This window comes from Lissotriton vulgaris, chromosome 10 (genome assembly GCF_964263255.1).
Source record: "Lissotriton vulgaris chromosome 10, aLisVul1.2, whole genome shotgun sequence".
Lineage (NCBI taxonomy): Eukaryota > Metazoa > Chordata > Amphibia > Caudata > Salamandridae > Lissotriton > Lissotriton vulgaris.
Genome location: NC_141698.1, coordinates 45,026,251 through 45,050,774, shown reverse-complemented (window position 1 = coordinate 45,050,774; position 24,524 = coordinate 45,026,251). Strand labels below are relative to the sequence as shown.

General features: G+C 47.5%; 1 protein-coding gene across 1 annotated transcript in view; it reads right to left on the bottom strand.

The window, feature by feature from the left end:
• The window catches only part of LOC147684533 (extracellular calcium-sensing receptor-like), a 67,738-nt gene that overhangs the window by 29,876 nt on the left and 13,338 nt on the right, over positions 1 to 24,524 (bottom strand). The window contains exons 3-4 of the mRNA XM_086939693.1: positions 16,190 to 17,023; positions 13,339 to 13,566 (exon numbers count right to left, since the gene is read on the bottom strand). Coding sequence (XP_086795819.1) covers positions 13,339 to 13,566; positions 16,190 to 17,023 — 1,062 coding nt within the window. The remainder of the gene's footprint in view (positions 1 to 13,338; positions 13,567 to 16,189; positions 17,024 to 24,524) is intronic.

Sequence of the window (24,524 nt, the reverse complement as noted above, 5' to 3'; positions counted from 1 at the left end):
CCTGTGCTGCTGTGCATTTCCCTCACGTGGCAGGCCATGCTGCCTCCCTCGACCAGCAATGTACTAGCGTTTCCGAGGTACACTCTTCATGAGGCAAATCCAGTTCTCTCCCCCATTAACTATGTGCCATCGCAGCCATTCTGCTGCCTTTCACTTTAAGCTTCCGTCAGGGTTTGGTTGACACCACCAGCTGGCTCTTGGTGCTCCACATCATAGCCATATCAGCCTTGCACACAGCAGACTGCTCTTGCACCAGTGTTTATCTTTGCAGCACCCCTTCTGTGCGACCTTCCTTCTCCCTTTATATGTTGTTCTTCTGGAGAGGAACTAGCTGCCTCTCCCCTGGCACTGATTGCAGGCCACAGCGGTCAGTTCCCTTTGTATCACACCTGTCTATGATAACTTCTCTTCCTAAATGGAGAAGCGTGGCTCAGTGGTTAGAGGCGGCAGACCCGGAAGCTGAGATCGGCCGTGAACCAGGGTTCTATTCCCCGCCTCGGCGGGTCTCGGGCTCAAAATTCCACGGAGTTGACAATTCTCGCTCCGGTGCCTACTCGACTCACGGGGTCACACTCTGCGACTCTGGGCAATAGCTTGCTTAATCTCCACAACGGCCCCTCGCGGCGGGATGCCTGGCTTTCACCTTGTGGATACCCGGCTGGGGCATCTCACAGGGGAATACCAGGACGGGTTCCCTAAGCAAGCGCCTTGAGGCCCCTGGGTTAAAGCGCGCTATATAAATCGAATCACATTTACATTTACATTTACATAAATCTCAAAACGGCCACTAGATGGCACTGTTGCCTCAGTCCCAGGCCCCGGCACCATCCTTCATGCTGCAGGTCTTTGTGCTCTCTATCTCAGAGGTTATTCTGCCGCCATCAGACATCATCCTCCCAGCTGCCTGTCACCATGAGGCACAAACTGGACAGTGCAGGCTGCCTCTGTCCTCCTCTCAGATTGGTGTGGGTTTCTCTTCACACCCGCGCAGGTCCTCACTCCTGCTTTCAATTCAAGGTAGGCCCCTGCTCAGTGCAATCAGATTCACCCTCCTCCCCGCCTCAGTGGAGATCAGAGACACCGCTCTTTTTCCTCCGTCGGGGTGGGGTACCGTCTCCGAAGGCTGCTACCTGATGTCACGCGTCTGGACACACTCATGTCCTTTCCTTGCCAAGTAGTTTTTTTTGTGTTATCTTTTTTCTCTTCACTCTGGTACCCAACTCGCTTCAGAATTTATGTGGTGTGGGGAGGGCACTAATTTAACCTGCCCACTTCCTTACTTGAACCGTTGCACGGCCGACAGCACACCACGAAGTTGGCCGGTCCGCACCACGAAGGGGTACACCTTCCATTTCGGTAGGGGCGCAGTAATCCTCTGGGCTGTGCACCTGCCACCACGCTTCAGGGTACTACACACCTCTTCACCGGCTCACACAGCCAAATTTCTCTCAGTGTTCTGGCTCAGACCCTGTGGCTCACCTCTGGCCCAGTAGGCAGTCGCTTCCGATGTGGGTGGGCTCTGCTCAGCTCTCACATCAGTTGGGCCTCGGCAGGCTGGTGGCAGGGTCCTGGCACTGGCTCCTTTTCTCACCACGAGGTCTCTCCGCATGCCTGTACCATCACTTACTTGCTGGCACTTCAGGTGCGGGGTGGGCTCCCGATCACCTCCTTCATCCCCGGGGCTCTTCGCATGCCCCACGGGCCATCAGGCGCATCCTGCGCCTGCTCGCAAGGGGTGCCCTTGACACGGGCAACACTCTCCCCCTTCAACCATCAAACAAGCAAGGCGGCTGCACACGTGGGCTCGGCCCGCTTGTCGCCAATGTAATGCTGTGGGACCCTAGGCCCTTATGCATATGCAATGACCACAGAGACACAGTTAGTTAAGGTTTAGAACTTGCCCAGGGCACATGTGCCCAGCCCCTTTTATTGTCAGGGTAACATGTCCTGTGACACCTGTGCTGGATGGGTGTGGGGTGTAAGCCAGCCCACTGGGAGTGGCTGGTGCTGACAACGACTAGGACAGTGACCAGCTGGCCACTACAGGTGACATATTAATCTTAATTGTTTTTTGCCCTTATTGCCAATTTACAAACAAAATACACTGTTAGGTGTATCAGGCACACCTAGGCCCCCATTAGGATGGCGGGCGGACTTTGCCCGCCCGCCATCCCTGTGCAAAACGGGACCGCCCGCCATAGGAGCGGTGGTCCCGCCTTGGCAATTAGGATGCGCCCGCCACACTGGTGGGCGCACCCTGTATTTTTACCATTGCGTCTGGCGGTGCTGAAAGCGCCGCCTGCCGCAATGGTAAAATTGCACGTTGTGCATTTCAAAGCACAACATGACAGGCACCGCGTGGTGCCTGCCATGTTGCACTTTAAAATGCGAAGAGGTACCATAGGTACCCCCCCATGTGCACCCCCCACCCCCTGGAGTCCCAGGGGGCCTGTAACGGGCCCCCGCAGGGAGTCTCTGCAAGCCTTTCTGTGGCGGCATTGCCGCAACGGAAAGGCACGTCTGAAAGCCCATCATAATATGGCTGGCGGTGTCTAATAGACACCTCCACCATATTATACATTTTCCGCCCCGGCCGCAAGGCGACCGGGGCGGAAAAGCGGCGGACGGTGTTTCCGTCCGCTGCGGTCCCCCCCGCCATAGTAATATGGCGGGGGGAAATGGGTGGCGGGCAGGCATGAATGTCGGGCGGATCGCCACCGCCACCATGGCGGTGGTGATCCGCCCGACATCGTAATGGACCCCCTAGTCTCAGGAATTTATAGTGTTTTTTTAGTTATTGAAAGACAAGCATTACTGTGAGCCAACAACTTACCTTCAGCCTAAAATTATTGTTTTCAGTGAGTACAGACTCTGCATCAAGTTATGTGGTAAAATCTTATGAATTTAAAATAGGTATGAGGGAAAGGTATGCATTTTTTAAAATATGCCAAGGATCCTGAGTTTGAGAATAATAATATTTGCACACCTGTGAATTCGGGACTACCCATGCAACATGTGATTCAGAGGTAATTTTGCAGATAAGCTGCACGTTCTTGCACAGTAGTTTATATTTTGAACCCGAAATTGAAAGAATTTCAGTTGATAATAACACATGTTCTACTATTCGTTGTTCTCACACCCCTCCAGATTATAAAGGAACCGGAAATTGGCCCATTCTAGTGATGTGGGTAGGTGTGGTATTCAGAGTCAGGCTAGTTAGTCCACCACCCTGGAAAACCTTTCAATCCTAGACATTCTGAAAACTAGACATTCGTGGGAGTCCAGGGCAAAGTAACCAGCTTGGATGCCCCTATGTTTCCTAACCCAAAAGTTCTTCAAACATCAAACTTTGGCAGGAACGACATATTGTCCTGATATTTATGCAGCCAAAGTTATAGAATCTGCAGAAATCCAAACATGTTCTACCTCCTAGAGTTGTCACTCTTCTTGCGGAAAAATGTTATGCCACTGGTATGGCTGGGCCTATTATTCATTTTGGGGATCTGGATTGCTGCTGTGTTTGGGAGTGGGCTTTGCCAAATCCCAGGGAATCCCACCAAACCCAGACATTGCTGAAAATTAGAAACACTGTGGTGCACAAGATGCGTTCTTCCACAGAATGGTCTGTAAATCTCATATTTTTGATAAAATCACACACTTTCCTCAACTTTTTGTAAGAGACAGTTCTAGAATTTTGGGGCATCCACTAAATGCAAATACAATAAGATTCCCCTTTCCTTGTGGACCAATTGGTTATCTCCCATGAAGGGAAAAAAGCCGAAAATTAATTATGTCTGACTGGAGGCAAATCCCTCTTGCAAAAAAAGGTCATGGGTTTTGCAAATCATAACTTTTGAAGAAGCTGCTGTGCTCTCGTCAGGATATAAAAAACTTTGGGTAAAAATGTAAGAAATTGGGTATGGATTGAAGGGGGTGAAAGCTTACTCAAACAACAACCACAATCATTGTCAGGGATACCACAAAAGCCACTACTTGTGCTTAACCCTATAGTAACCTGGCAAAAAAAGAGGCAGAGTGCAAAGTATTTATGCAACACACAGACAGTAATACAGGGAAAACACAACACAATTAAAATTCCAAGCCAACTTAGAAAAATAGCATACATTTTAAAATAAGAACAACTTTGACAAACATCCAATCTGTAGACCAGAGATGTGCCATTTTAAAGGTGTAAGTAAAAATAGTGCCAAGAAGAAGGAAGAGGTAACTGTGGGTATCTGGTTGTTGTAGACCGGGTTCAGGCCCACCAAAATGGAATGAGGGCCAGATATAGGGAGCAGGTTAGTCCCGCTAAAAATGTTATCTTCCCAAAATCAAATAAACAAAGTTCAAATCTTCAGGTTTTCAGAGAAGCTCAATTGATGCCAGCATGGGGCCCAGGATTTGGGAAGGTACTCCTTGGTACTCAGGATCTCACTCCAGCTGAGGCCAGCATGACTCAGGGAGGTCCAGTTGCAGGTCCAGTCATGTCCAGTTACATGTCCCATCAGGGTCAGCTGGATGGTTGCAGACAGGCCTCATGAGCTTGTGTTCCTGTAGCTCAGAACAGGAGGTCAACCAACAAGCCCTTGGAGTCACTCAGGTTAGCCTGGGATTGGGGGAGTAGGTCTAGTCTTCCTTCTCACAGAGCAGGACAGACTTCAAACATCAGAGAAGTCCTCTGAAGAACATGGAAGGCCTCATGCAGAAGGGTATTCCTCTGGTAGCAGTAGGGCAGTTCTCTGAAGAAGGCAGAACAAGGCAGGCCTAAAGCAGCAGAGCAGATCTCTGGGGAACAAGGCCGGCCACAATCAGCAGGGCAGTCCTCTGGTGAAGACGGCAGGCCTACTTCTGTATGTCCACAGGTCCAGGAGTATACTGAAGTCTTAGGGTCCAATATGTGTACCTGATAACAGCCTTTGAATTGTGGGGTAACGTCTACATTTTCCCCCACACCTGGTTCTGGAAATTTCCTTTCCTTCCCTGCCCAGGCTCCAAGAGGTCAAGGGTGAAAAAGGGCTGGTGTCAAGGTATTGGTAAGTGTGCTGGAGGCTGCGCTTTGAAATGCAAGTGGGGCAGGGAACTGCTCCACCCCCCATCCTGGCCAATGACCCATCATGCCAACACCTATTTTCCCTTTGTCTCCTTCTCTGGTAGGAATACACAAGGGTCAACTACTAACTACACCCAGTCATGTGACCCAGGACACAGGATGCAGGCATCAAATGCTTAGGAGAGGAAAATTACAGCTTTTTAAAAGTGGTACAAAAGGGGGTGGTGATGGAAGGAGCATCTGAATCAATCAAACACTCACACCCAGTCAAAAAATCTGGGTTTAATCCATCACCGTTCTTTAGCCCACTCTGCCGCCCCAGTTCAGACATGGCTATATGCAAATCAGTCTGACCCTGTGCCTCATGGGAACAGTCCAGCCCGAACTGCCAAGCCATGTCTTCCCTGGACCAGAAACAAGCTTCCGAGGACCGGTTTCTGGCATTCCAGCCGTCTTCAGCCCGGCTTGCTTAAATCCAGTGGCAAAGTGAGCAAGGGACTCAAGTCTGAGCATACCCTGCCACACTTATGGCGGCCAAAAGCGGTACAAAAGGGGGTGGTGATGGACGGAGGATCTGAATCAATCAACCACTCACACCCAGTCAAAAGATCTAGGTTTAATCCATCACCGTTCTTTAGCCCACTCTGCCGCCCCAGTTCAGACATGGCTATATGCAAATCAGTCTGACCCTGTGCCTCATGGGAACAGTCCAGCCCGAACTGCCAAGCCATGTCTTCCCTGGAGCGGAAACAAGCATCCAAGGACCGGTTTCTGGCCTTACAGACGTCTTCAGCCCAGCTTGCTTGAATCCAGTGGCAAAGTGAGCAAGGGACTCAAGTCTGAGCATACCCTGCCACACTTATGGCGGCCAAAAGCTGTACAAAAAGGGGTGTTGATGGATGGAGCATCTGAATCAATCAAACACTCACACCCAGTCAAAAGATCTGGGTTTAATCCATCACCGTTCTTTAGCCCACTCTGCCGCCCCAGTTCAGACATGGCTATATGAAAATCAGTCTGACCCTGTGCCTCATGGGAACAGTCCAGCCCGAACTGCCAAGCCATGTCTTCCCTGGACCAGAAACAAGCTTCCGAGGACCGGTTTCTGGCATTCCAGCCGTCTTCAGCCCGGCTTGCTTGAATCCAGTGGCAAAGTGAGCAAGGGACTCAAGTCTGAGCATACCCTGCCACACTTATGGCGGCCAAAAGTGGTACAAAAGGGGGTGGTGATGGACGGAGCATCTGAATCAATCAAACACTCACACCCAGTCAAAAGATCTAGGTTTAATCCATCACCGTTCTTTAGCCCACTCTGCCGCCCCAGTTCAGACATGGCTATATGCAAATCAGTCTGACCCTGTGCCTCATGGGAACAGTCCAGCCCGAACTGCCAAGCCATGTCTTCCCTGGACCAGAAACAAGCTTCCGAGGACCGGTTTCTGGCATTCCAGCCGTCTTCAGCCCGGCTTGCTTGAATCCAGTGGCAAAGTGAGCAAGGGACTCAAGTCTGAGCATACCCTGCCACACTTATGGCGGCCAAAAGCGGTACAAAAGGGGGTGGTGATGGACGGAGAATCTGAATCAATCAACCACTCACACCCAGTCAAAAGATCTAGGTTTAATCCATCACCGTTCTTTAGCCCACTCTGCCGCCCCAGTTCAGACATGGCTATATGCAAATCAGTCTGACCCTGTGCCTCATGGGAACAGTCCAGCCCGAACTGCCAAGCCATGTCTTCCCTGGAGCGGAAACAAGCATCCAAGGACCGGTTTCTGGCCTTACAGCCGTCTTCAGCCCAGCTTGCTTGAATCCAGTGGCAAAGTGAGCAAGGGACTCAAGTCTGAGCATACCCTGCCACACTTATGGCGGCCAAAAGCGGTACAAAAAGGGGTGTTGATGGATGGAGCATCTGAATCAATCAAACACTCACACCCAGTCAAAAGATCTGGGTTTAATCCATCACCGTTCTTTAGCCCACTCTGCCGCCCCAGTTCAGACATGGCTATATGAAAATCAGTCTGACCCTGTGCCTCATGGGAACAGTCCAGCCCGAACTGCCAAGCCATGTCTTCCCTGGACCAGAAACAAGCTTCTGAGGACCGGTTTCTGGCATTCCAGCCGTCTTCAGCCCGGCTTGCTTGAATCCAGTGGCAAAGTGAGCAAGGGACTCAAGTCTGAGCATACCCTGCCACACTTATGGCGGCCAAAAGCGGTACAAAAGGGGGTGGTGATGGACGGAGCATCTGAATCAATCAAACACTCACACCCAGTCAAAAGATCTAGGTTTAATCCATCACCGTTCTTTAGCCCACTCTGCCGCCCCAGTTCAGACATGGCTATATGCAAATCAGTCTGACCCTGTGCCTCATGGGAACAGTCCAGCCCGAACTGCCAAGCCATGTCTTCCCTGGAGCGGAAACAAGCTTCCGAGGACCAGAAACTAATAGAAACATAGAAGGTATGGACTTTCAGCTATCAACTCAGTCAATGGATGAATGGAGGTACCATTGGTTGATACCCAACATCTAGCTACTGTGTACGCTGATCATGATAACTTAGAATATTCAAAATCTGGAATAGGCCTAAGCATTTAAAACTGAAATTGGCTTGTGGTTCACAAGCCATGATTTGTTGGCCTCACTTTCTGGGCTGGACCAAACTGTTTGAAGAGCATTAGATCTTCTGATAGCAAAAAAAACGACACTGAAGGAGCCAATTTCCACAGCTGTTGAATGTCCCAATGTTGCCTTTTTGAAAAACAGTGAGTCACAACAAAACTTCTGGCAGTTCTGTGGAAAAGGATATGTACATAGCCAATTTACTAATGACTACCACTTCCATCAAGGACAGGTATTCATCCCAACCTGAAAGGTGCTTTGATTGTTCACTAGAGTAGTCTTGTTGTCCAACCTGTGGGAAACAACCTGAGCTGTAGACCACATTGTTTTCCAAATAGGTGACAATGAAGTTGGTCAATCCTGTCTGGACCTTGTGAGTTACTGTAAGGTTTGTGGACATTTCACAATTACCTGGAAACTAAGTCAAAAAAGGTAAATTAGGTTATCAGCACCCGGCATCTGATGTTTAGAGGTCTTTGCCATTAAGATTTAATGGTTCAATGAGCCAGAGTTTGGACATTTCCACTTGATGCTGGCCTAGACCCTATTTGACAGCTTGTAGACAAGTTGTCAATAGAATCACACGCAGCTCCTTTTTCCAGCATCTGCATTAGAAGACTTAAAAACACATGTTAAATCACTACTAATAATTGCTTACAAGAAATATTCAAAACCATCAATAAGTAACCATATGACTATGTCAATATGTGGAAAGATATTTCTCTAAGACGCTGCATACACCTAAATCAGTAAAAAATAGAAAAGCCTATATAAAGTCCAATTGCCTCAGTGCAAGAAAAGTCGATATGATCATCATGAAATCGGCAAACTGGACCTGCCAACTCACATGGTGCCAGCATGACCTACATAATAACAGCTCCCTTCACATAGTCATTCAGTGAAGAGCCAATGTCACACAGTGGAAGCAAGGGGAGCTAGAAAGCCCTGAGCTGAGTAGGTTTCCTGCTCAAATTTGGAGGTTCAAAGAAGCCAATGTCCATTAGTGGATGTAAAAATACCCCAAGACTTTGGCAACAGCCTCAGCAACCTTTGTTATCTGTCTTGGGCAAACTGCCTTTAGAGGCAGGGCATTGCAATAGGCTTATTGTGGATTTACCAAGCCCCACAAGTTTGTGGCCTTGAAATTAGTTACATTTCTTACAAGGGTAGAGTATCGGCATTCCCATGCACCCACCCGTGGATTTCATGCGTTTTCAGATTTACTTTGGTTTGTAAAGCTGTAATTGCATCAAATTGAGGTGTTTACCACAGAAAGGTGTAGTGAGGAGAAATATTTATTTGACCCCATTACCTCCTCTTTCGATGCATGATGCATTCTGCACTGGTGACTAAGCATGGGCGGAAAATCCGTTTCGCTCGCGGATTTTGCGGATTTTCGGTAAATTCGCAATCCGCGAGATTCGCGAATCTCCCGCAAAATCCGCAAATCCGCGAGCAGCGGATTTTGCTCGCACTGTTCGCGTGAGTTCGCGGCTTCCCAGTACAACTTCGCGCCCCGCGAATAAGTGCAAAATTGCAGAAATACGATCTTAGCAAAACTGAAACTACTTACCAGGTTCAAAAGTTCAGGCTCATCATTAGTAGCCATTTCCTGTAGTGCTTCCTGAGGGGCCCCTCCAGAGTTCAGTTGCCAGTTGCAACTATTATGTGACCCTGCTCTGAACCTCAGAATAGTTACACATATGCCACAAAGGTCCTGAATTACAGCTAAGGGAGACAAGCAGGAGCCAGGCTGGAAGTTCAAATCCATTAATCAGCCCCTAATTCATTATTGTCAGTTGGGGCAGGGCAGGTGTTGTAACTAATTTTGCAACAATGAAAGCACTTAGCAAGTGCAAAAGATCACTAATCAGGAAGCACTAAGGAAGCAGGTGCCAGCTAAAAAAATATTCTGTGACACATTAATCAGCCCCAAATTAATTCAGGTCACTTGAGGCAGGGAAGGTGTGCTTGCGTTGCCACAATTATGTACACTGACTGGACAACCAGAGGGTGCTGTGATGAAACAGAGGGTGGCATGGGTGGGCCAGAGGGTGGCATGAGTAGTCAGAGAGTGGCAGTGGTGACAGAGAGTGGCAGTGATGAAGAAGAGTGTCCCAAACAGGCTGGACACGTAGAAACAACAAGTTCGCGAAACTTGCGACCCGACAGGTAAGTTCGCAATTTGCGACATTGTACAAAACCCTCGCGAACTGGCAGAAACCCGCGCAAACACAAAAAAAAAAATCCGCAAATTCGCGAGAATTCGCGGATTTTGCGGATTGCGAGTTCGCAAATCCGCAAAATTCGCGAACGCGAGATTCGCAAAATTCGCCCATGCTTAATGGTGACCAACGCTTGAATTTTGCTTGGATAAGTTACCAAGATAGAATGAGAATTTACATGGTCTTTGAGCCATGATTGTAGAGATTGGAATTGCCATTTGAAGAAGTACATATCCATAAAGATGAAAAATGGCAAAATGATATTCTGATGTATGGAAGATTCATTGATGATATTTTCCTGATTTGGAATGGGAATATGAACGTCTTGGAATAAAGTTATCATGGAACACATTAAAAGAATCAACATCTGAAGTTCAGTTACATCACCCGTAAGAATGAAATATCTATTTTGAATACATTATTAACCATTCGAGATTCAAGCATCACTACTAAGGTATATAAAAATCCGACAGATACAGATAAAAACAACACACTTTTATTCAAGTGTTCATCCAGAAGCCTTCTTGAAGAAACATTTGCCATTTTCAATTTTTAGGCCGATTAAAGAGGATAACTTCTGATTCTTCCAAATATGAATCCATTGCAGAAAAATATGATGGATGATTTTATAAGAGGGGCTATCCATTAACAGTGATCAGAGTGGCAAAAATGTGAGATGATGCACTATCAAGAGACAGGCTACTGAAAAATCGACTAAGAGAGAGAATACTAGATTGGTATTAAAAGGATTATAAACAAAATATGGGAATTACTCCAGGTGGAAGAAGATTTCAGTACTTTGTTTAGCAATAAAACAGCAGTTGCTTATTTGAGAACTTAAAAGAAATAGTAATGTCACAACTTACTCTAAGACAAACCAATAGTACTATCAGGTGTAACACATCATGTGGATATTGTATGTACTACAAATGTAATTAAAGGGACAGTGGTTAATCACCCTCATAAATGACATTGTATTAAACTTCAACACAATGGTATTTTTGACACTAAAAACTGCCTTTATGTCTTGAAATGTTCTTGTGGTTTATTGTGCATAGGGAATCAGAAGAAAAAAAGGAAACAGATATCACAGAACACAACGCAAGATTCAAAGATATCAAAAAAATCCACAGCGGCTAATGATTTTGTTGAGCAGAAACATAAAGTAACACATTTGAGGTTCCGGATTTTGGAAAATATATCAGAAAACTAGCCACAGATATGGGCAAAAAAGTCTTCAAGGGATAATCATTTGAGTTAAGACTTTGGATACTTTTCACCCTAAAGGGCTGAATGAGTGCCTTAAAATGTCTTGTTATTTATATTTAAGAACCCATCATGTCAAATTGTTTAAAATATGTTGTTTTTGCAGGTTAATTATTAGTACCATTAGCAGGTGGGTTCACAATTTAAAATGTGTCACATTGATTTGAGTCATTAAGGTAGATTCTAATAGTAATATGTAAGTTTCTCCATTTCAACACAGCTTCTACAGGGAATTAACTGATCATATTACTTAAGAGGGAAATCTATTCAGGTTCAATTTCAGTTTAAGCACAGTAGCAAGTTTAATTCATTCAGTTTGAGGATGTTTTGAGAAACGCAATATTAATTAACTAGAGTTTCAAAACACATGACTAACAATGAGCATGTTGGATAGCTTTTGGTGCTTTAACACAGTAGCCATAAGGACAAGGACTAATGCACAGCTGGTCTCGAGTTCTGCATGAATAGAGGAGAAAGAAGAAAATAGCTAGGTGATGTATATTTGGGGAAATGGTGTAACCAATGTATGGTCATTTTAATGCATTTCCATGTCACTGTGAGGATGAAGGGTAGCTGGGACAAGCAGTGGTAATGCAGATACATAGGTTTTTTATGACTGTCATGGTGAGCATTCAGTGTGATTAAGCATGTAAGTCAGCAGTGAATCAGTTAGAGCTATTAAGAGCATTTGTAATTTACTTAGTTGTCTGATTCAAACAGTGTTATCTGTGCACAACTGCTCGTAAGGTTACTGAAATTTCAAAGAAGGCATTCATGCACAAAAGGCATGGAAGCATGATTGTCACTTGAGAATATTGATGTGATTTAGAGTTGGTGATATCATAGATTACACTCTGTGGAACTCAGGATATCAGTGAGAATTGTTTGTCTGTCATTTTCTCAGGGCATGTATTCCCCTTTTCAGTTAAAGCATGAAGGCATCATTGTTGTTAGAGGCAGATGGAAGGGGAATCTCAGTAATGACTGAGCTGAATTTGAATAATTGTGGAGAATTACCAATATACGTTAGAGAGCATGGGCTCTTCTACGCAGTGCCTCAAGGTATTCTCCTACATAAAGACGATCTATTTGATATAGGACTTCACACTTGAAACAGACAAGTGCGACCGGGAGAGCACGCAAAAAGAATGAAAGAAGGGCATTCACTGACCACATGATCTACTGGACTCATCATGCATCCTTGCAGAAGTAGACCATGTTCCCTTATTCCCTATGAGGCAGGAACTGCGGGGACTATTTATGCTTGTGGTTTTGGGTGGGAGGTACACTTGGCTACACATCCGTCTCTGCAGCATAACGCCTTCTCTGTAATCTAGGGCCCTATAATGTTTTTATTGGGCACCCCACCCTTCCAGTGGGCAGAGGCACAGTGGAGCAGAGTCATAGAAGGGGGCTGCTGTGCACCCCCTCTCTTTATGGGACAGGCACTAAGGAGACTATTTATACTTGTGGTATGAGGGGGGGCATGCTGGGCTCCTCTGCTGCCCCTCCTGTCTCTGAGGCTCAACAATGCAAACTCCCTGTAATCCCAGCTTGTCAGAGTGAGCCTTGGTAGGGATGTGGCAGGGGTTGTAATCTGGCTGCTCAAGCAGGTGGCTACTCACTTCTGAGGCCCCCGTCCCTTCCACGTCACGTCTCTCCATTGATCATCAGGTAGGGGACGGAGTGGCCCAGCAGGGATTTCTGAGCATCTCACGCCACCACTGCTGACTCCTCAGAGGCAGCCACTGAGGCCTTTGACATTGCCTGTCTCCAGCTGGCTCCCAGTGGACATGATCCTGGAAGACCCCAGCGCGGCTGATCCACGAGATGTATTGGCTCAGCTGTGGTTTCAATGAGGTTCAAACACCATTCTTTATAGCCTTGCTAGAACCCACCCACTCTTGATACACTCCACAGATCCCCCCACCCCCTTCCTGAGCTCAGAAATAGATCCTAGCTGAAACTTAGTAGTGATGTGTCCTCTGTGGTGCCAGCTGTGGCCTCTCCCTGGTAAGGCATGTCTAGCCACAACCTAGCAACAAATTAATGCCATTAAGTATTTTAGTAACTCTCTGGCACCTAGATTCCAGAAATCGTGTTATTTATCTAATTTCGAATCTGCAACTTCTGAAGTAATTGTCTTGCCTCAAAGATAATCAAAATATGTCTTACCTGAAAATATTTTCCACCCCATAGGATTGAACTCTCCTCAATGATCAGTTTAGGGCCCAGAGTAGCAGCTGCATCATAGTTTCCCACTTTAATATAACTGCTTGTGTCATTAGAGGTCACGTGCCAGTATAGCAAGTCCAGAAATGGTGGTGAGTCTCCACTTGCATCAAAAAGCAAATGACTGCCGTTAGTCGTCTCCATGTGTACATTTTTCAAATAGTGCAGCATCTGGACACAAATCATAAAATAAGATTTCAAAAGGTATCCAGATGAAGATCATTGTAAAGAAATTCACATTTCTCTGCATGAAGCAAATTACCAGGACAAATAGTACATCACTTTGATAGATACACTTGGGGGCATATTTAAACATTTTTTTCGCAGTGCAGCGCAGAAAGTCACCTTCTGCACCGCCCTGCGTCACAGGGAAGGTCCAGGAATGATTTTTATTTATCCAATATGATGCATTCCCGTCTTTTTCCCTTTTGATGGCACTTTTTTGGCAGCCTTATGCTAAAGCAGATACCCTTGCACCATGGTGCAAGGGTGTCTGTATTGTAGGCAGCATTGTTTTTGTGCAGGAAGGGCACCTTCCTGCACATAAACAATCCTGAGAGGCAGAAATTAGAAAACCTCCTCGTTACACCTCTCCTGGGGAGGCAAATCCTTTTGATGCATTCCCAGGTTCAATAGGTTTGGTAAATCTGGAAGTGCGTCAAAACCAAGGAAGTCGCATGGGAACACCCTTGCAATACCCATAGAATGACTCCATTGGGCAGATTAATGCAACACAGTGATTGGCACTGCATTGCATTCCTCCAGATTTTTTAACCCATGCAAAGAATATCTGACTTAGAAGTTTGTGTCGTGCATGTACCACACTGTGTGGTGCAAGGATGGTGCACATCTGCCATAAATATGCCACTTGGCCACTTTCTTTGGCCATTCGGTCTGAGGACAGCCTTATTTGTTTTCGTAAAGCCGTTAAGACCTGGCTTTTCGATCTATAACTAATTGGCCAACCATCCCTTGTTAGCTGCAGTATCTTAGCGCCGGGAGACCCTTACGGGTAGCTGTCGCGCTCTACAAGCTTAAATAATAAATAAATAAATAAATAAACTTGGAGTGGAAGGTTTGGGTGTAGAACACCCTGATTCTGAGAACGTTTTTTTTTCATGTGAATGCATTTCATTAGACCAGTGCTACTGGTCATTTCTTGTGGACCAGGAAGCTGAGTTATGGGATCTCCCCTCTAAATAAAAGAAGTGGTCTGGCGTCTGAGTGGCTACTTATGAATATGTCTGAACTTAGCAAAGCTCCCAAAACTTAAAAATGATGTACTGGACGAAAGCCGACCTGAAACTCTTGCTGAAACGAATACTACTATGGGGGCTTAACTTTGCTTTGCAGCACAAGGTTTGAGGTTGTTGAAAGCTTTCCTAATCCATATAACAGATACTTTGTAGCACTTACATTTTGAAAAGTTGAAGATATTTTCCTCTAGAAGTGTTTCTTAGACTGAAGGTTAGAGCTGTCAGTGGGACAAGGCACCCGCGTGTGTCTGATCTCTTTTGCAAATGACTTGCCACTTCATCAGTAGCTTTTCAATGGTGTTCAGGTGTAAAACATTGATACAATGCATATTAGTGTGTAGAAGGTATGCCTTCAACACATCCCTTCCAAATAACAAATCATTATGGGTTCTCTATCCCATTTTTGGAGTCTGAAAACATTTACTGATTCGCTTATTCCTAAAATGGGATTAAAACATTAAACACAGCATTTGGCTGCCATAAACTTCAAGTTGGAGTGTTTGTAACCATCAAACGTAGTTGTATATCTGTACCCTAGTTAAGACCATTCACATTTTCTATTTCCTTGCTTTGGTTGTTTTTTTCTAGTTATTGCACGCATGCTAAACTCATTTTTTTCTGGGGAAGGCATTACTAGTCATACCATGCTGCCAAAGGTAAATGTATGTAAATGTATGTGTCTTGTAAAGCGCACTGCTGCCCTGAGGCGTCGTGGCGCTGTAGACCGCTGGGGAACCCGTCCTGGCTTTCCCTGTGAGATGGTCCCTACTGGGTATCTCCAAGGTGAAAACAGGCATCCCCGGCGAATGTGGGGGGCCGTTGTAGAGGTGAGGCAAGCTAATGCCCAGAGTTGCCGAGTGTGAGCCCTGGCTGGAGTAGGCACCGAGGCGAGAACTATCGAGTCCGCAGACCCTGGTCCACGACTCTGCCGCAACGGGAATTGAACCCTGGTCCCAGGCCGTTCTCTGCTTCCGGGTCTGCTGCCTCAAACCAGTGAGCCACACCACTCCAGCCGCAAAATTCCTCATAGAAGCTTATTAACGTTTGGGAGTCTCATTGTTTGGGCCCTGTGAGAGCTAAGACCTATGTCAGGGCTGCGTTCTTTCTCTTCCACATCCTTCCCTAGGAATTCCATGACTGCATGGGGATGTAAAAACATCAGTTGCTGTGTGCAGTGATACACTTTGTTGATTGCAATATGTTGATCCCCACCTAAGATTTCCCTACTAGGACCACAATTTGCAAACATTACTCAAGAGTTTGTGGATTTGTGAGCACACCTGAAATCCCAAAATTGTTTTGACTTTGAAGAGGAAAACATTTAGCATTTGGTTTTTGCAATGAAAGTATCATTGTCAGAGATCAGCTATCAAGTGGAGTAACACTCACATGCATAAACCATTACTGTAGAGGACATTTATAGAGGTGTCAATGGTTATAGGGACAAGAGGGTCTTCAAACTGTTAGGCATAATATACAAACGTTAATGTTTTGCGGTGCCTGAGAAGGAATATCCACATAATGTATAAGGTACATACCTGCCAAGGTTTAAAATCCTTAGAATCTGCACATGACCTATTGGTGAAGGGACCCTCATGTGGCCTGCAATTAAGCAGATCATGCAATGCCCGGGCAAAGGCATAGACAGCTTTGTATGCAGAGTATGGAAACCTAAAATCATTCTTTTCAAATACTGAAACATCAAGCGACTCCAGTTCTTCTTTCCCTGAGCAAATTTTACCATTATACCCAATGTTACCATCTTTTGTTTCATTAAATCCATTCACCAATTTGCAGTTGAAGGCCGACTCCCAAAACGGCTTCAAGAATACATCCTCAGTCTCTTTAAAAGGCTGGATATTGTGAAGGAAATCTTTGAACCCAGGGATGTGTCCGCTGTACACAGCCAGTCCCAGTGTGCCATTCAGTATTTCCCATAGGTCCCTAAAGGAAAACACTTGCGAAGGAATCCAGCCTGTGACACCAATCCAGATTTTCCTGGTCATCTTTGGTGGAGACACTGCTTTAAGTACTGGGAGGATATCGGAAGCGGTAAAACAGACAATGACATTAACGGAGGACGTCTCCAGAATGTGAGCTAAATTTGCTAGCGAGGTCTTGAAGGTTTCTGTGCGAAGAGTCTCATAGAATTCAATGCAGATCTCATTTTTTGCTGCCTCCTTCTTAAACATCTGACTGCCTTGTAGACTTAGGTCACTGCTGGAGGATAGAATTCCAATCCATGTCCAGCCAAAGTGGAGCAGTAACTGCACCAAAGCATATGGCTGGAATGAGACACTGGTCACTGTCCGAAGGAAAGATGGGAACAGGAATTTATCGCTCAGGATTGGGAGCGCTGCAGCATAACTTATCTGTTGAGATATAAACATATATTTATTTTCTTACAAATAGTTTTTACAATTTAGTTCTTTGCAGCATGGGGCTGGATGAGGGAATTGCAAAGTACTAGATAGACAATTATAAATCTTGACATGTTTGTGGGGAAGCAAGACCTGGTTCCATGAATGAGAGATTATAGAAGGGTGGCGTAAAGAAAGAAAATTTGAATGAAGGAAGGAAGAAAAATAGGAAAAGAAGCAAGTATAGATGCAGGGTATCGATAAGGAAGGATTAAAAGCAGGGAGAAAGAAGTAAGAGGTGAAAAAAAGAAGTAAGAAAGGAAAGAAGATAGGAATAAAGAAAATAGCAGAGGAAGAGAGGATGAAAGAAAAGCATGAAGGAAGTGAGGAAGGATAGATAGAGTAAAGGATATAGTGTGAGGGAATGCATTATGTAGGATTGGGTAATCCAAGTTTTTTTTCAAGACATCTATGGTCTCTTGCCACTCCAAAGAAATTTGTTGAAAATATCATCTAGTTTGCAAAATAAACCTTTTGATAGGGAGATTGGAATCATGGAAAGGGGCGACCACTCGGTCCCCCCGCACGTATGGCGGAGTGCCTCGATCCCCCCGGGAAGCCATTTTGGGGCGGGAGGCGCGTCTCGGCTGGTATGCCCGAAGCGGCGTAGCCGGGGCGCGCTTTTTCCCGCCCTAGAGTGGGCTGGCCTAGACACCGACGTAGCCAGCCACGCCCCCGGGGCGGGCAGGGGCGGGTTTACGCCCGCCCTGAAGACGGATAAAAAGGGACGCAAGACCAGAAGACGTCCTCTTGTTCTTGTGCTCCGAAGCTGCACCTCCTCGCTACACGTGAGCTCGGGACAGAACGAAGAGCCAATTTTGAGCGTTTTGATCTTTTTCTTTGTCTTCTAGATTCTTCCTCGGAGAGATGCCCAAGAAAGGAGCAAAGAGAATGACGACCGACCAGATGGTGCGGGCCCTTTGCAAAGAGGTGTCCGACATAAAGAAACGGTTGGCGGAGCGAGATGGGGAGGAGGGTTCGGGCCCTGCGCCGGCTGGCGGGAGACCTAAGAGGCCGAGAAGGGTTCCAGCCGGTGGAGACGTCCCGGTTCCCTCTGCCCCGCTCGAGGCGCCGACCCCAGTACCGATGGAGGGGAATCCAATCCCCGTTGTCGTCACCCCGACATCTAAGGAAGACATGCCCCCCGAGCTGGCAGCACAGCTAGCAGCTTGGTTGGGGGATATTAGTGATGGCGCCACGGCTGCCGAGGCACAGGCACTGATAAAAGGGCTTCGTGAGAAGAGAGAGGCAGCTAGAGTGGCTGCGCCGTTGGCGGGGATAGACAAGCCGCAAGCGGCAGAAGCTGCGTCCAGTTCAGGTAAGCGGCCATTGCCGATTGCAAGGGACGAGTCAGCACCCTCTCGTAGAGAGAGATTGGGACAACATGTGCCGTTAGCTATAAAGGAAAAGATCTGGGCAGGGGAATACGTGAATATTTTTTCCTTGCTTGTTGATCATTATGATGTGGAGCATGTGAAAAGTCAGAAGGACTTAGTGCATCCGAGTGTTTGGCGCGCAAAAATGGCCGCCTTTAAGGTAAATGAGAACATTGGCAATTGGGGCAATGCATGGGGTATTTTTACATCGATTTTGGGGGAACGTAGGCCCGAGTTGCTTCCTGAGTTTCCCGTTTATCAATCAAGGATTATGGGTTACTCGACAACGTATCAAGGTAACCATTGGTTTTGTTACGATAATCTGTTCAGGAAAGAAAAGGAACATAACAAGAGTTTGACTTGGGATTGTTACGATTCTCTAACATGGGATAAAATGAAAGAATCGGGAATGTTAAGAATGCCATTGGCCGGGAGCAATGTTGTTGATTACTCCCGCCAAAACGTGGGGACGCCCTTTCGACCAAGTACGAGCACCGGCGACCAGTCGAGGCCCGCAGGTAATACAGGGAGAAAGGGTTTCTGTTTTAATTTCAACAAGGGGAAATGTACCAGGCCTCCTGGATCGTGTAAATTCAAACACGAATGTAGTACGTGTGGGTCATCCCATCCTGAGTCATCGTGCAGAGCCAGAACGAGTGAGAATGGGGGTAAGGGAGGCGCCAAACAGGTCTAAGCTAGGCCGAGGGGCGCCTTTACCAACCCCGATTGATACCTTGGCAATGATTCCCTGGCTCAGCGAATACCCGGATCGTACTTCTGCCGGGGTGCTGCGGAACGGTTTTACACATGGTTTCCGCATCCCGGTAGGGGACTTTCAGGGTGTAGGGATGTGCAAAAACCAACTTTCCGTTTTACAACATACATCTGTAGTGCAAGAAAAAATTCAGAAAGAGGTTAGCCGGGGACGGGTCGCCGGCCCGTTTAGTGTACCCCCGGTACCGGATTTCGTTTGTTCTCCGTTAGGGGTAGTCCCCAAGAAGGACCCAGGTGAGTTTCGTTTGATCCATAATCTGTCTGCTCCACATGGTCTTTCGGTGAACGACGCAATTGATCCAGAGGTTTGTTCGGTGCGATATGCATCTTTTGATGAGGCAGTAGCCATCTTGAATCGCCTGGGGCACGGGACGTTGATGGCGAAATCTGATATCGAGTCAGCGTTCCGGTTGCTCCCGGTACACCCAGACGATCAGCGTCTTCTGGGATTCGGGTTCCAGGGGTCATTCTACATGGATAGGTGTATGCCAATGGGATGCTCTATATCATGTGCTTACTTTGAGCAATTCAGTACTTTCCTGCAATGGGTGTTCACGAAGAGAACGGGTTTCCGAAATGTAATGCACTACCTTGATGACTTTTTGTTCCTTGGCCCCGCCGGTAATCTCGAATGTGCCCAGGCCTTAGCTGAATTCTGTGTGTTAATGGGTCATCTTGGCGTGCCATTGGCACCGGGTAAAACTGTGGGTCCCACGACTTGCCTCGAGTTTTTGGGGATCGAGTTGGACTCAAGGGAGGGGTGCTTCCGTTTACCAGCAAGCAAAGTTTCGAAATTCAGGGCAGCCCTCCAAGTTTGTTTAAATGCATCCAAAGTTACACTGCATCAGTTGCAACAATTAGTGGGAAAATTGAACTTTGCCTTGAGAGTGATACCAATGGCTCGCCCTTTTTCCCGCTCAATTGCCCAAGCGATGGTGGGCCTGAAGGAGGGTCATCATCGCACAAGGTTATCGGCTGAGGTCCGCCAGGACATGCGGATTTGGTTAGCATTCTTGGCGGACTTCAATGGCCGAGTCGTCTGGAGCAAGCCAGCCGTGTCCTCCGAAGAGCTTGGGCTATGGACAGATTCAGCAGGAAGCGTAGGTTTTGGCGCCATCTTCGGCACAAAATGGTCGGCACAAAAGTGGCCCCTATGGTGGCACGAGAAGGGGCTGACGGGTAATATCGCTTTCCTTGAACTGTTTCCCATTCTGGTGGCCCTGAGAACCTGGCCAGAAGGGTTGAGAGATCATTCTGTTGTGTTCTGGTCCGACAATATGACCGTGGTAGAATGCATCAATAGTCAGGCAGCCCGTTGTAAATTGATTTTGAGGCTGCTCAAAGAAATTGTCTTACTGTGTATGCAACTGAACGTGATATTCAGAGCAAAACATGTCCCAGGGGTGATGAATCAGGCTGCTGATGCACTGTCTCGTTTTCACATGCAGGCTTTCTCGGGTTTCCTTCCTTCAGCGGACCCAGAGCCGGCACCCTTCCCCGAAGCTCTCTGGTCTCTCGGGGCCCCGAACTTCGTCACCTCGTGGGAGAGAGTCTAGCACCCAGGACAAGGAAGGCATATGAAGGGGCGTTTCGGGCCTATTTAGCCTTTTTGGGGGCAGAGAGAGGGGGACTTTGGGGTCAGGAGGAGTCGGTAATACTTTTTCTGATGTCTTTACGTAGGGCTGGGAAATCGGTGGCTACGGCCCAAAGGCATCGTGCCGCCATTTCCTTTGTTGCCAGGGCCCATGGCATCCAGGACCCGACAGCGTCTTTTACAGTTCAAAAGGCGCTGCGTGGGTGGCAACGCCTAGAGGGTCGCAGTGTAGACGTAAGACGACCGATAGGGCTAGATAGATTGTCCCAGTTACTGGCCTCGCTCCCTAATACATGCTCGTCTCCCTTCGAGACCTGTTTGTTCCGGACTGCATTTACGCTAGCATTTCACGGGGCTATGAGAGTTAGTGAGCTGGTTGCAAGGAACAAACAGGATGTGGCGGGGGGCTTGTGCAGGGAGCATGTTCAGATCAGGGGCGATGCGATGATTGTCTCCTTTCTCAGGTCCAAGACCGACCAAGATGGGAGGGGGGACTGCACGATCATTCGCAGGATCCCCGGGTCATCCATGTGTCCGGTACAGTGCTTAGAAGATTACCTAGCACGAAGGGTGGCATCATGGGGAGGGACATTGTTAAGGCATGCAGACGCCACCCCGCTGACGAGGTTTCAGTTTCAGCGGGTGCTTGCAATGGCCATCGCCGCAGCGGGCTTGGACCCGGGCGAATTTGGGACCCATTCCTTTCGAATAGGGGCTGCCACTGAAGCTGCAGCCGGGGGTCTTACTGTAGAACAAGTGAAACGTGTGGGGCGCTGGTCCTCCAATTGTTATAAGAGGTACGTGCGATTGCACATGTTGTGAAGCTGTAATCATGTACTCACGCTTCTTGTTTTTTGTTTGTTTTCAGTTGCGCAAGCCTACGCGGCAGGGCGGACTGTGCAGTCGACCCAACACCAGGCCAGCGGTCGCACGTCACCGGCTGAGAGGAAGGAGGTGTGGGTCGTGGGCCACTCATACGTGAGACGGGCCGCAGACGTATTCAAAGCAGGTGACATGATTCACGTACCTGGGGAATACGGGTACAGAGTGTCCTTCTACGGAAGGGGCGGTCTCTGTATTGACCAGTTTCAGGCATTCTTTGAGGGTTTGTTAGAGCGGATGAGGTCACCGCCGTCCATAGTCATAGTGCATTTGGGGGGCAATGATTTGGTCACCACCGGTAGACGGCTTCTCCTGGAGTCTATGCTTTCCACGGTAAGTTGGTTAGCAAGGAGAGTTCCGGGGTGCGTAATTGCATGGTCTCATATGATCCCACGAAAAGTATGGCGGGGGGCTATCTCGATCCCTGCTTTAAATCATTCGGTTAGAAAATTGAATAACAAAGTGAGTAGGTTGTTCCGTTCCAAGACATTGCATTCGATCTCGCATAGTTGTATTAATGATGACAGTATGTATTTGGGGGATGGTGTGCATTTGTCGAGGGTGGGCAATGAGTTACTCATAGGAGACTTCTTAGCTTGGTTAAAATCGTTAAAACATGACCTTTAGGTAGGAGTTTTGTGGGGGGTCCGGATAGCCGGTCAACTATCCGGACCTGTGGCGGTAAGGTCATGATCGGTGAGCACTAATTGGTAGATCCCTATGAGTGGGCGTCACCCAACACGGATGGGAGCGCTCGGGAGAGGTGGCCATTGGCCCCTCAATGGGGAGGCGGTCCCGTCTAAGGGCGGGTCGCCGGAAGTAAAGGAAAGGCGGTCAAGGCCCCTTCCTTTGTAGGAGGGGTTACAGCCCCCTCCTGTGGAATTTCCCGGGGCCAGTGTCATCTGCGACGGCAGATGCGGTAAGTTGTGTGGGGTGGGGGGAGGTCCACGATACCTTCTAGATACCACACACAAGTCTTCGAACGACCTTTAAATGGCGTCGAGTCTTAAGTGCCCCCGTCAAGTCAAGGGAAATTGTTAGTAGTTGCACTTGAGGTAAGCCTCTGTGCTGTCGCCCCTCCCAAGTGGGAGGGGTAAGTCTGGTTAGGGATCTTGACACCGGTTATGACCTTGCCGTTGGCCCTTAAACGTTAGGATGTACAATTTCAGTGTTATAGAGAATGTTTTGTAGGATGCTAGTTCGGCTAGGAGAACCTCTGTATTAGAGAATATGTTAAGGTTAGCCAAACATCGCAATGTGATAATGAAATTGTACATAACATGAAACGTTTAATGTTTAATTTTTTTGTTTTAATAAATACGGCCGCGGGAGGGTCACTCCCTCCCACATCCAAAAACTTTCAAGAACTGTTTCCGGTTTCCCTCCTTTTGGGATCGTGTTGAGAGGGGGTGGCGGGTATCTCAGCCATATGGAAAGGGGCGACCACTCGGTCCCCCCGCACGTATGGCGGAGTGCCTCGATCCCCCCGGGAAGCCATTTTGGGGCGGGAGGCGCGTCTCGGCTGGTATGCCCGAAGCGGCGTAGCCGGGGCGCGCTTTTTCCCGCCCTAGAGTGGGCTGGCCTAGACACCGACGTAGCCAGCCACGCCCCCGGGGCGGGCAGGGGCGGGTTTACGCCCGCCCTGAAGACGGATAAAAAGGGACGCAAGACCAGAAGACGTCCTCTTGTTCTTGTGCTCCGAAGCTGCACCTCCTCGCTACACGTGAGCTCGGGACAGAACGAAGAGCCAATTTTGACCCACCCACCAGCCCCTGAGGACAGCAAGTTGTTGTGCAATAAAGTGAATCTTATAAGTATGTTTTTCTGTTTTGTTTACAGGCTGTGAAAGTATCAGTTTGTCGTTGATCATAATAAAGTATGGTGATTATCGTGTAGTTTGTTACAATTAAAATGATTTGATGTAGTGTTGCATTTGAAGCATGCTCTTTCGGTCGTAGCGACCAATGTTTTCATAGATTTGAGTAAAATTGTCGTATTTATTTTTGGTAGGCGGTAAGGTCATGATCGGTGAGCACTAATTGGTAGATCCCTATGAGTGGGCGTCACCCAACACGGATGGGAGCGCTCGGGAGAGGTGGCCATTGGCCCCTCAATGGGGAGGCGGTCCCGTCTAAGGGCGGGTCGCCGGAAGTAAAGGAAAGGCGGTCAAGGCCCCTTCCTTTGTAGGAGGGGTTACAGCCCCCTCCTGTGGAATTTCCCGGGGCCAGTGTCATCTGCGACGGCAGATGCGGTAAGTTGTGTGGGGTGGGGGGAGGTCCACGATACCTTCTAGATACCACACACAAGTCTTCGAACGACCTTTAAATGGCGTCGAGTCTTAAGTGCCCCCGTCAAGTCAAGGGAAATTGTTAGTAGTTGCACTTGAGGTAAGCCTCTGTGCTGTCGCCCCTCCCAAGTGGGAGGGGTAAGTCTGGTTAGGGATCTTGACACCGGTTATGACCTTGCCGTTGGCCCTTAAACGTTAGGATGTACAATTTCAGTGTTATAGAGAATGTTTTGTAGGATGCTAGTTCGGCTAGGAGAACCTCTGTATTAGAGAATATGTTAAGGTTAGCCAAACATCGCAATGTGATAATGAAATTGTACATAACATGAAACGTTTAATGTTTAATTTTTTGTTTTAATAAATACGGCCGCGGGAGGGTCACTCCCTCCCACATCCAAAAACTTTCAAGAACTGTTTCCGGTTTCCCTCCTTTTGGGATCGTGTTGAGAGGGGGTGGCGGGTATCTCAGCCATATAGAAATCATAGAATGAATCATGGGTGTGATCATCATTTGTAGTATTCAATTTCACGCCTACAAAT